This window comes from Cyprinodon variegatus, unplaced genomic scaffold, assembly GCF_000732505.1.
Source record: "Cyprinodon variegatus isolate N-32 unplaced genomic scaffold, C_variegatus-1.0 Scaffold159, whole genome shotgun sequence".
NCBI classification, from domain to species: domain Eukaryota; kingdom Metazoa; phylum Chordata; class Actinopteri; order Cyprinodontiformes; family Cyprinodontidae; genus Cyprinodon; species Cyprinodon variegatus.
Window position 1 is genome coordinate 471,928 of NW_015150612.1, and position 13,098 is coordinate 485,025.

Sequence of the window (13,098 nt, forward strand, 5' to 3'; positions counted from 1 at the left end):
CAGCCGTACATGTTTGAGCCCTTGCCTCACAACGCTGCCAGTTCTGTTAGCTCTACGCCTGCCGAAGACACAGACGTCCATCCCTGTGAACACTGGCACGGAACTCAACGGTAAAGGAAATTATCCTTATTTCAACCGTTGCGTATATTACCTGCGACATATGAATCAAGATGCTATGACCGAAAAAATTTGACAGATGACCGTTGATAAATGTTTGGCCGAATTTAGGTGTACAAGCTGACGTTTAACTAACTGGCCTGTATAAGATAAAGGAAAAAAAACATAGATTTTAAGACAGGATTTTTTTTTTTTTATTCCGAATAGAAATGTTCTAAATTTTGGGACAATATGGTCTGATAAAGAGTTCATTTATATACATGTTTAAGCCAGAATGATTTGACATTTAAATATTATTACACTACGACTTTAAGGCTTCTATCTGTTGAATCCAAGTTGTTTCTCTCCACTGTTGCCTAGGGGTGAGTAATGGCATGGGGGTTGCTGTTAGGTTTATTCAATAATGATTATAAAATTGTGTGTGCTTATAAACATTGTAGAAATGAGATGCTTCACTATGTCTCATGATTCAGTCAAGAGACCACTCTGCCTTGTGATTCAGTCAGAGGAGAGCATCCTGTCTTATGACCTGATCAACTGTCCTGTCAGAACAATACTCTCTTTTGTAACCATGTGTTATGTTCTGTTAATAAATAAGGCATTGCAAGGAGGGGGGTGGGAGAGAGAGTGTTGGAGTGTTGGGTTTGGCTCTTTCTCCCCTCCTGCAGGAAGCTGTTGTTGAAAATCCCTCTCTGTGTATTCAGTCCTTCTTTTACAAACCTACATTTTTGAACCCAACAGTTGCGATCTGTGTCACAATACTATGTTTACGATATGATATTATCACTATATTGCAATATCATCGTACATTGTGATAATTTATTTGCTATAAAAATTAAATGTATAGATAAAAAAGCAACCTCTGTATATGTTCCTCAGATGAAATTGATCGTTCAGTTATTTTGGTTTCCATGAGGCTTGGGGTTTGAGTCAGTCCACGCCTTCCACTGGGACTGCCTCAACTACAGATACGGTGCAGCGCCGCACAGCAAAGGGGCTCCACAGCACAATCTGCCAGAGTGGTGGTACATAGGTAGCCCATTTCCCCTTAGTTTTATGTAAAAATGTTTTTGTTTTGTTTTTTATCGGTACTAGGAACAGAAAGATCAATATTATATCAGCCAGCAAAAAAATCACGATATATTGCCAAAACTGTTTTTTTCCACACCCCTACAGTGGCCCCATGTTTTCTCCTGATGAGCAGCAAATTGAAGCTCAGATTCAATGAGCTGGTTTCCAGTAAGAGGCGACAATTAAACCTTTTCGTTCTACTGAATCCCACCGGAGTGGATTGGAAGTAGAAATAAAAGTAACCAAAATTGACTAAATAAGAACAATTTCTTACGGTAGCAGGAGGAGAGGGTCCTCATATTCTTTATTGTCAGGATGGAAATAAAAATAAAGATAGCTCTGATGGATTATGCCAATGAAAAGCAAAAGCAACATTCAGAATTTCCCAAAACATAATTTTTCAAAGCAACAGATGTACTTCTATAGACACTTTTTTAAATGCTTTATTATCATAATAAGTACCAAAACATGAAGCTTTTATTGCATATAACTCTCAGAGGTTGCACTGGCAGCAGACGTCAAACACGTGGTAAATAATAGAAAGTAAAAGATGCAGATCAAAAAGAAGCATTGTAAACCAGGGGATTCACAGATGGTGATGGAAACAAACATGGAAACTAACAGGATGTTTTTATTTATCAGTCACCATGCGTATCTAAGCAGTATTACATTGTTTCATTGCTGTTTAATCAGAAGCCAAAGCTGGAGACATAATCTGATTAAACCTCTGGTTGTATAAAATGAGAAAAAGACTGCCCACGGTCCACATAATGGAGCAAGAAAACAAAAGGCTCTATTATAACACCACAGAGTCTGAAAGAGTCAAAAGCACAAATGAAAACTAAATGAATTCATTTCTTCTGAATTCTGAGGGCTGTGGAGCACTTAAAGAAAAAAAAGAATATATTTGGTAATTTCCATAAACTCTCAGTATGTTCAAGCTGTTTAATCGATCCAAACCAGCCTGTTTGCAGGGAACAAGATCAAAGTAGGAGGTCAATACCAGATGCATACCAGGAAAAGATGGGTCTCTTACCTTGATGGTGACGCTGCGCCCGGTGCTGTTATCGTGCATGAAGACACGCAGCATATGTGGGATGAGCTGAGGCAGGTAGAGCTTGAACTCCCCACCCAGCGCCACCACGATCTGCTCAATGAGGAGGATGATGGTGTTCTGCATGGGGTTGTTTGGTGTCCAGTACTCCTGCACAGCAATAAACAACCATTGGTATTGATTCAAAAACATTCATGTGCAGCATATCTGGTTTTGTAAAATACACAAATAAATAGTCCAGAGTTTAATAGGCAGATTTTAAAGCCTCACTGACAAGATGGAAATCACCTTCCTGGTAATGACGATGCATGACAACGAAATGTGCTGAAGCTGAACTACTAGATCGAGGTGATGAGAAATGACATTGAGCAGAGGGTCAGTCTTTATGCAGACGACGTGCTTCTTTACGTTTCCAAACCAGACGTTTCAGTTCCCACTCTTTTATCCATGCTACACCAATTTGGTAGCATGTGTGGCTATAAGCTAAGTCTTTGCAAAAGTGATCTTTTCCTCTGAATTGTGCTGCTCGTCAACACCCTCTCACTGCTTTTCCATCTAAACTAGTCTCAGACCGTTTTAAGTATTTAGGAGTTAAGTTAATTTAATTTTACTCCCCTTTTGGAGAAGGTCCACCATGATTTAGACAGGTGGTTACTGCTTCATTTGTCGTAGCAGGACGTATTAACATTGTCAGAACCAACTTCCTTCCGAAGTTCTCGTTCCACTTTAATTGTATTCCCTTTTTTTTTTATTCCTGTCTCCTTTTTTTCGCAAATTGGATGGGATTGTCTGTGGGTTTATTTGGAGTGACAAAACACCCAGAATCCACAAGGTGCATCTTCAGAGGCTTAAAAGTACAGGTGGTATTGCCATATCAAACTTCATGTTTTATCACTGGGTATGCAATATTCTTATTTTTCGTCACTGGTTACAGGCAAGAAGCATGGGTGCTCAACAGTCCTGGTAGCGTTTGAGGCCTCTTAATGTGTCATCTGTACCCTGTCAACTCCAATATATGCACCTAAGCCACTGTCAGGCAAAGACTTTTATAACAGCAATACAATTACGCTCAAAACCTGGTACCAATTTAGGCGCCATTTCAAGCTCCAATCAAGCTACGCTCCCATCTTTAACCTATCTCTGGGCAAATCTTGGCATGAAGTCATTCAGTAATCTTTACATTGATAACATGTTTACCTCTTCCCATCAACTTTCATCCAAATTTGACCTCCTGAAAAGTAACTTCTTTTGTTACTTACAGGTTTGAAGTTATATTAAAGAAAACATTTTCTCAATTTCCATCCAAGCCACCTAACTTTGGTATTGAAATAGTTTTATAATCTTTTTTATATGTAAGAATTAAAGATTTCCGTGACTCCTCTTTATCAACGGTTAAAATCCCGGGTCAGGTACATAGTTACTTACTGTGTGCAATGCATGGGTTAAATACAATGTAAGATCTTTCATCGTACTCACTGGATTAAACTCAGACTTTCCCAAATGTATCCAAATGTGACTTCTGATTGTGGCCGGTGTCATCAGACTCCTGCCAGTTTAGTACACGTTTTGGACATGCCCATCTCTTCAACAGTATTGGATTCATATTTTCACAAACTTATCAATACATTTTAATTAACTTTCCATTTGGATCCGTTGCTTGCCTTATTTGGATTGACTCCTGACAGAGTGCTGTTACCCAAGTTTAAAAAAAGATTTTGTAGCTTTTATTACGTTACTGGCGAGACGCAGAATACTATCGGGTTGAAACTCCCCATCCCCTCTGCTGTATGAGACTTGGATCAGAGATGTTCTTCCTTTCAGTGGGCTTGAAAAAAATTACCTTAGGCAGGTCTTTAAAGGTATGGCAGCCCTTTTTTGATTATATTCATATTTTACCCTGTCATAACATTCCTTGATTGATTGATTGATTGATTGATTGATTGATTGATTGATTGATTGATTGATTGATTGATTGATTGATTGATTGATTGATTGATTGATTGATTGATTGATTGATTGATTGATTGATTGATTGATTGATTGATTGATTGATTGATTGATTGATTGATTGACTTTATCGATCTCACAGTGGAGAAATGTACTCGTTAAACCAGCTCAAAAAGTGAAAAATGAGAAGAAGGTGCCAAAGGTGTTGAAGTTTTGTTTTGTTTTTTTGTTTTTTTTAATAGCAGGATCATTATACAAGGTTATTGCACAGGTTATTTACATGGGTATTTATATAGATGGATATATATATATATATATATATATATAGTTATTGCACTGGGTGTGAAATATAGAGAAAAGGGTTATTGCACAGGCTATCAGATAGTAATTGCACATTATACATTGTGCATTTTGCTATTGTAGTTTCACATTGTGGAGTCTGGTGGTAGAAGTGATGAACGACCTGCGGTAGCGCTTCTTTTTACAAACAGGTCCTTCCTAAGCTGGCCAAAATTTTTATAAATTTTTTTTTTTGCCATTGATATTTTATCTATTGTTTTAATTTTTGTTTTTTATTCTATTGTTTTTTATTTTATTTAATGCAGTATTTTTGTACCCACATGTAAATTAATTCATAAAATTGGAAAAGTAATTTTGTTTTGTTTTTATTTTTTGTCATGTAACCACCATCTTGGTGGTAACATCCTTTTTTTTCTGAATTTTTGTGTATTTATACATATATCACATTTACACAGGCCACCATTATTCTTTGTGTTCGGGGGAAGTGGTGAATAAAAAATAAAAAACGTACATTGTATTGTATTATGATTGAGTTTTATCTTGAGTGTTTTGTGTAAAATTAAAAAAAAAAAATTTTTTTTTAAATGCTATATCAAGTCAAAAATGACACTGGAACCAAAATTTTTCTCTGGTGTGAAAATCACGTTTCTTTATGCATTTGTGTCCCAAGTTTATTTTTAATTTGTATATAGTGTTTTAGAGCTATGATTGCTGTGGCCTGCAGTCACAGCTATACAGTTACTTAAGATTAATTGTTTTTATCGTCTTTTTATTGTTATCATGATTGAACCATAAAATATTGTGATTTTAAAGTCATAATTACCAGTCCTATCTGGGTCCAAGATGCCGTTTGCTCAAACAGTGAAACAGCCCTAATATGAAGAAGTGGGACTGATTCATGATCCCCTGGGACATAATAAAAATTTAATGAAAATAAAAACAGTGGGAGGGATATTACTGTTAGGGCTGTAACAAAAACTTTTAATTATTGATTATCTAATCATTAATAAATTAAAATCAAAGGCTTTCACAAAACTGGGTCACAATGTGCTTCCATTGATGATCCAAATAGGAGGGAAAAGTCTGGACTAAATTTTCTTTGGAAGCCCAAAGCTTCCAGATGCCAGGAGGAAAGAGGAAGATTAGATGGCAAGAAAAGGAGACGGTTTCCTGTCAGGTGGAACTGATACTTTGTCTCTGGGTTGTTTATGATATTGTGTTTGAAAATCTAGGCACACTGTACATTTAAAAATAAAAGGATTGTCTGTTAAAACTGGAAGGCTGGAAATCATAGAGGTGTGTCAATCAGCTGGTGGGCTTCTGCTGCGAGAGCTGGCCTGCCTGTGGCAGCACAACCTGAATCGCTATAGCAGCCCCCTCATCTGGATGCAGAGGCAGAACTGCAGCATTAATGAATAGATTCTTTGTTTCTCCTGCCCTTTATTAACTCATTGGGACAGAAAGCACAGCGGTTTAGTTCCTCCAATTACTTTCCATCAGAAGGAGTTACCTCCACAGAGGAGGCTTCGCCTACAGAGTTACTGAGACTCTGATACGGGGGGACGTATTTTCCTTTATGATTATGTGCTAGACAAGTGTATTTGTACAAGTGAGGGAACAATGGCTTTAGCAGTCGTTCTATATCACATAATGGGGGTGAAAACCACAAGTCGTCTATGGTTACCGCTTGAATTAGTTGGTAACGGAGAAGGGAAACAAACGGAGGAGAGAGAAGCAGTAGAAGAGAGTTTAAATCTGAACAGAACGCTGGATTAAACATCTAAATGCAAAAGTTCAGCTTCTTCCATGGTGTTTGTTGGTTCAGCACCACATGTGCTCAAATCCTGCTAATGACGACAGTAGGAAGCACAGCTGGATGTAATTAATAGCCAACAGCTGTTTGTCCGGCTGACAGGAAAAGGGAAGGGTTACATAACGGAGGGAGAAATAAAAAAAACTGTTGACAAAATTACTCACTCTGATGAGGGTGAAGATGTCGTCCATGTATGGGCGGATGTGAATCTTCACAAAGGAGACGACCATTCCCATTTGCTGGAAGAGGAACTGTAGGAGCACAAGCAGTAAACTGTTACACCTGATTGGTTTAAAGCCAAGAGTCACCATCTGATCTCACACTCACCTCTCGGATGCTGGCATCACAAACCCGGATGACGTTGAGGAACGTGGGCATGACCTGCGGCAGGAACTGGACGCACTTGAGGCCCAGAGACTTGAATATGAAGGTGACGGCCTGGACCACCATGGTGTGGTGGTTGGAGAGCGACGGGTCCCTCAGGATTCGCATCAAGGTGACGATCGCCACCGCGGGGTAGAACTCATCGAGGGGCAGGTTGCCCATGTTCACAAGCATTTCACTGGTGCTGCAATCCGCTGGAGGGGAGATCAAATGTAATTTCTGTTCATTCTAGTGATACTGACAGAAAAAAAAAAAAACAATATATATATATATATATATATATATATATGAAGGAATCCCACAAAAATAATGTCTTATCTCTGATATTAGCATGCTAGAATCACTCCACTTCTGTTTCTGTGACCCAACAGTTAATAATAAATGGATGAGTTGTTTTCATACCAATTGTTGTATACTTATGTTCTCCGCTGGAAATAAAATCACTTGATCAAGCTTCTTTTAGTACGCCACAGTGCTAAATAAGTAGTTAAAGTAGGGCTGCAACTAAACATTATCTTCCAAATCAATTCATCTGTTGATTATTTTTTCGATTAATCAATTAATGATCGGACAGCCAAAGGTTCCTTCAGGAAGATTTTTTACGAAATTAAAACTTTTCCACTTGAGGAGTTCTGGATAGAGCTTATTTACAGACAAAAAAAAAATTTTTTATCTTAAATGCAAAATGTTTATATATTTTTGTACAATTTTTAATAATTCCTGCTATAAGTGGGTTTCTCTGTCAGCTAACAGCATGTTTTAAAAGCTTTATTCTCCAGTTAATTATTAATCAACAATTATTTCAATAATCAATTAATGACATTCGGTCTGATTAATTGTTTTACCTCGAAATTAAAGTATGTATGATCGTATCATTGCAATGTCAGTACTGGTCGATACTCAAAGCTGCAATATTAGAAATGAAACAGCTGTGGTGGGACACCCCTAAAGGAAAACAGCTGGAAGGATTTTCTCGTAGACTCAAGACTTAAGGCTGATTTATACTCAGAAACCAGATCGTCTGCATGTGTGTCGCAGTAAATGCAGAGGTAGCGCCCACCCCGTCTGCAGACACTCTGGTGCAACTCTCCTAAATTGTAGGGGACTGCAGAGAGGAGGCCTCTGATTAGTTAAATCTACATCCACTCTACACTATGCATATTTCCTGTTTGGTAACTTACCGGCTTGCTTTGTCTGTATGACCGCCATTGTGGAAAACGCCTCAGCTAGAAGAGCGAGTTGCGCGAGAATGCTGGGACCCTTTTTCCACCTGGATCCCCGCTCTCTTTCACCCTCACACAAACTTTTCCCTAGCGTTTTTCCACTTCCTCACCGCCTCGGCCGTATCTTGACCCTCAGCTAGTTCCTGATTGTCCCTCTTGCGTTGTGACGGTGCATAACATAGCGCAGACCACCCTTCAAAATTGGGCATAAATCAAAAATATCTGCCACACTGCTGAGGGACTATAACCAGACCTTTAGTAAAACCCAGTGATCCAACACCTGCAGATGTTTGACCCAATAATCCCAAATGTCTGTCTTTAGACTAGAACCAGGCATTAGAAGCAGTTGGGTCGGTCTACAAGTAGAGTATCAGACCAAGTCTACACCTTCTCTACGCTCCCCCCCAAAATAAACCTTAAACCCGCTTTTATGTACAATCATCTGCAATTATACTCGTCTGCTGTGAACGTATCTCTGTCCCACTTTGATTCCTTGCACTCACCCTTTAAATTATCACGCCATCATACCGTACTCTGAACAGCTAGCTTCTTTAACCATGATCCAGCTATAGTAGTGTACTTGTAGGCTTGCAATAGAACAATAAAACAGTCGTTTCATGCGCCTGCTCTTATCTGATCATCTTTTTATTTTCTTTGGATCTATCAGAGGTAACAGAGTTCAGGTATTTTTCTTATTTTTTTTCTTTTTTATTCAATGCTTATATTTATTAGGGCTTTTGATTAACTTTATGAACGGTGTATTATTACATGAATGTCAAGAAAATGGAGTTGGAGCCACAAAAACAGAATAGCTGGTCAGGTGGAGCTGCACGGCCTCCATGGTGAGGATCGGGGGCAGCGTCAAGTCAGCAGTAAATCAACACTTAGATCATAAAACTATTTTTTATTGATCCAATGTGATAATCCGGTTGTGGGTTTTTCCATTTTTGATGATTTTTAATCAAAATACTTAAATTATAAATTCACTTTTTGATATGCTTCCACATTGCACAACAATAGCACCAGAGTTACCATTAAATAAAAAAAAAAAAAGGTGAAATTCCTGATTTTCCAACAATTCCAGGTTGTAGGAGACGTTAGATAATGTTACTGCTCATTTCTAACTTAAGCCACAAAACATTTAGAGCAAAAATCGACTTTTTGTTTCAGAAAAACAGAATATCATTGTTAAGATATTATGTCTCAGAGTTTTAAAGCTAAAAATGCAAATGTTAGAAATCCAGTCTGATATTCTACAGCACAGCCGTCTCTCTTCAGTCTAAAATCAGTAGCTTTTCTTTTCAGTATTTCAAACCAGTAAAGACAAACAGATGCGCGTGATGTTAAAATATCTCAAGCTTTACAGCTCACCAAGGAGACTGGGAACAGTAAGGCAACAGTTTAATAATTTAGCCTTCAGCTGTAGAAGAAAAATGAATTGTCCCAGCGCCTTAATAACGAACATAAAACAGCACCGCGACCCAGTAAGAAGGCAGCATTTCATCAGTTTTATGACTCTAATGCTTCGTTTTGATGTGAGGAGTGTCATTTAAAATCAGGTGAGGCAACATTTATACTCTGTGTCTTCTCGCACGCAGGCCGGTGCTATCCAAAACGCCCGTGCCCCAGACGGCGACCCCGACAAACCCGCCAACAGATATACTACCTCCTTTTCTGGTTACAGTCCATTTAGTTCTAGAACAAACTGGGAAAGCCATTACTATACTGTCCAAGGTCATACTTGGAGACATATGAGTGGATCTGAGAAGAGGAGGCCCGCAGCCTGGTTTCAAATGACCGGAGACAGATGGACCATTTTCAGCTGTCATTATCGTGAGTTTTCAAGATATGGTTTAAGACGTCATCCTGTTAGTGAAGGCAGCTAATCCTCCTGAAGCAATGTGAAGAGTTCAGCTGTTATTTATGAGATGAACCCCCCACATTGGTTGGACCCCTAAAAACCAGTGTCTCTGGTTTGATATTTGTTTCACACAGTCTGGTCCTTCATCTCTAAAAAAACAGATGGATGGAAATCACAGTCTTTTATTTCGAGTCCTGCTGTGCTCTGTGATGTCATCTAATCAAAAGTGTTCCTCCGGGATGATTTAACTGCACACAGGATGAATAAGTAGAACTATTTTTATCTCGTCTTTGCATTCAATGACTGCATCTGTCATTTTCTGCAGGACGCAGTTAGATCTAAAGTATAACATGCATACATCTATAATGCACATCTGGATTCTGCAGGTTTCCAGAGGGACCCATTAGAAATGCTTCGATTTGGTGAAAAAGTATCAGTTAAAGTGACGAACTGATCCAACGCTTAAGTCAGATCTGAATTATTTAAAATGTTCTGAGTTTAGAAGAAAAAAAAAAAAAACACATCACATAAAGATTAATAGCATCTTTTTTTATGAGACGGTTCCATTTATTAACCCTTTATAGGGCAAGTTAGCGTTTTTGATCACTTGCATACGGCTTAGAAATGGAGCCTCCCCGCCCCACAGTGAGGTCTAGAAGCACAAGATCTATATCCAGCCATTCAGCAAAGATCCTGCTACATGGCTGGACATCTTATTTTGGCATTTGACCAAATAGATGAGCCATTGAATGATATATTACCCACAGTAAATTAAGTTTAGGGGGGAAAAAGTTAACAAGTTAAGAAAAAAAGGTAAAAAGTTAAAAAATGGAAGTGACAGTATCAGCATGAATGCCTCTAAGGTTATGTTGTACCAAAAAATATATGTTTCTTTTATTCTCAGAGTGTTTTTCATGAATTTCTTATAGAAGCACTTTTGTTATTTTTCTTAATATATTCAAGCAAGTTGGCGTTTCCTGTTATTACACTGACATTAATTTTTGCCATCAAAATATCCAGATTTTTTTAATCTTATAAAGGTAATAAGGTCTTGTCCTGGATTCCAATAACACTTTTGGCTTTAAATTTTGATTTTCAAAGTATTTCATTGAGTTCTCTATAAAGGGTTAAAGGGGAAAAGCTCAAACAGGCAACCCAACGCTGCCTGGACCCCTAAACCCTACCAGCACTTTTCTAAGAACTGCTTTAGTTCAGCCATGATGGAGAATTTTTAACCATGAATGCCTATTAAAGATCATCTCAAAATACCGCATTCAGATTCACCACCAGACTTTTAATAGGACTGTGTTCAAACATCCGCACTAATCACTATATAGTGGTTACGCCATATATAGTGATGTCTCTCGTGAATGAAAAAGTAGGGGACTAAAATTTCCCACAATGCACCTTGAAAAGTAATGATCATCCATAGTCACTGGACGAGCAGATATATCCCAGATTTCTCCTCGCAAAGCATTATGGGATTTGCTATGGTGTCGCAGGTACCAAGCGGGAAGGCAGAGTTACGTGAAAAGTAGTGATCATCTGTTCGAACCGTCAGTTAACTGAGTTCACTATAAAGTCCAGCATATAGTCCCTGCTCTATATAGTGAAGGATTTAGGGATTAGGGCGGACGGTCAGACACATGTTAGCACAAACCTTCACTCTCTTTAGTTGTTGAAGGGTGTCAGGATGGATTTTTGTTTGTTTTGTTTTTGACAGACATTTGCTGGTTTACAGGCCAGCATTGATTATCATGTTGTAATGATCACAAAGCGGCCATTTCTGTCCGTTCTCATTGCTGAATCATAGATGTAGTTCTTGGTGTTAGTCCGCTGCAATCTCAAAGCTTTAAAAATTGCTTTCCAACAGTTTCCAAACAGATAGATGATGGTCAACATAATCTGTACTTCTAAATATGAAACACAAAATGTCCAATCAGTTACTGTCTGTCTTAACTAACAGTGGGGGGGCTACTTTTCCATATAAACCATTAGCTGTTATTTACTCCGTCTAATCTTTCTATTTAATTTATCATCTGAAAAATGTGAAAAGACACTAAATATTTTTCTTTTTATCAGCAGTTAGTCATTATTTCTCTTTTGTAAAGTTTAAAGAAAGAATATTTAAATTGATTAGTAGGCCATTCCCTTTTAATCAAAAAAAGTTATTGTTGTTTAACAAGCCAACGGGACTATAATAAGTCAGTGAGAAATGTAGTCTTTATTGGAAGAATATTTAAAATTAAAACAATAAGCTTATGTATTTATAATAAAAGCATTTTCTTATAGTTTTTCTCTCACTGAAATTGGGTCAAACACGTCCTTTGTGTTGCGACAAATAGAAGTAGCCCAAGACGTATGAGGTCTGCACAGATGGTGAACAAATATCCACCAGACTGACAGACAGACTGTAAATATAGCAAAGAAATGGTTTGATTTGAGGTTTAAAAGGAGCTTTCATCATATTTCCAGCTTTGCAATGAAAATCCGATACTGCTGTAAATTTCTGGGAATGCAAATAAAAACCTTATTTAGGCCACAGTGTGGCTCTTGGTGAGAGGAACCCCTCCGTGCGTCGGTAACGGAGCTCAGACCTACCGGAGTCCTGGTTGGACTTTGATTCGGAGAGGCTGACAGCCGAGGCGTCCCGTGATTGGTCGATCATGCCGATGTTCACTTTGTGCTTGTAGGGATCCAAAGCGCCGAGGAGACCCAGGACTCGGATGGCCTGTTGGAACGCAGAGAGCAGTTAAAAACACGCTTCTTTGTTAAGGGATCCTCGCCGCAGGTCCCTGTGAGTTTGTCACGACCACAAACTAACAAATATTTCACTGGGTGAAATGGGTGCTGGACCGAGACGACAACAAAGGTTTTTCATCGTTTGTGTAAATAAACATCTAAAAACGTGGGCTTTGCATTTGGATTCAACCTTAGTTACTTTGTTTCCCTTAAATAAACTTATGTCTGGGGCCAATTTTAAGGTCTATCATCCAAACTGAAAGCTTACAGGCAGGGGCAGAATTAGCAAATTTGGGGCCCTAGGCAAAGACAGGCATGGGGCCCTCTGAATTGAGAAAACAACACATAAAACAGACCTCATTATACAGATACAGACATTTTTATAGAATAGACATACATTATTTGTTCTACGTTTTGTCCCCTTTCTTTTTGTTTTCCTCTCAATATTTCGTACTCTGATGCTGACTTTTCATGCGACAGCAAAAGTAAATAACACAGTCTGTCTTTTCACTGTAGACAATCCATGATCTGCTTCTCTGTTCTCCATTTTTCATTTGGATGAAATAATAGCTGCATGAATCATGAC

The 13,098-nt window shown here is 38.4% G+C and overlaps 1 protein-coding gene across 1 annotated transcript in view; it reads right to left on the bottom strand.

The window, feature by feature from the left end:
* The window catches only part of mtor (mechanistic target of rapamycin (serine/threonine kinase)), a 122,879-nt gene that overhangs the window by 94,538 nt on the left and 15,243 nt on the right, over positions 1-13,098 (bottom strand). Inside the window, exons 17-20 of the mRNA XM_015377824.1 lie at positions 12,372-12,501; positions 6,630-6,880; positions 6,467-6,553; positions 2,225-2,392 (exon numbers count right to left, since the gene is read on the bottom strand). Coding sequence (XP_015233310.1) covers positions 2,225-2,392; positions 6,467-6,553; positions 6,630-6,880; positions 12,372-12,501 — 636 coding nt within the window. The remainder of the gene's footprint in view (positions 1-2,224; positions 2,393-6,466; positions 6,554-6,629; positions 6,881-12,371; positions 12,502-13,098) is intronic.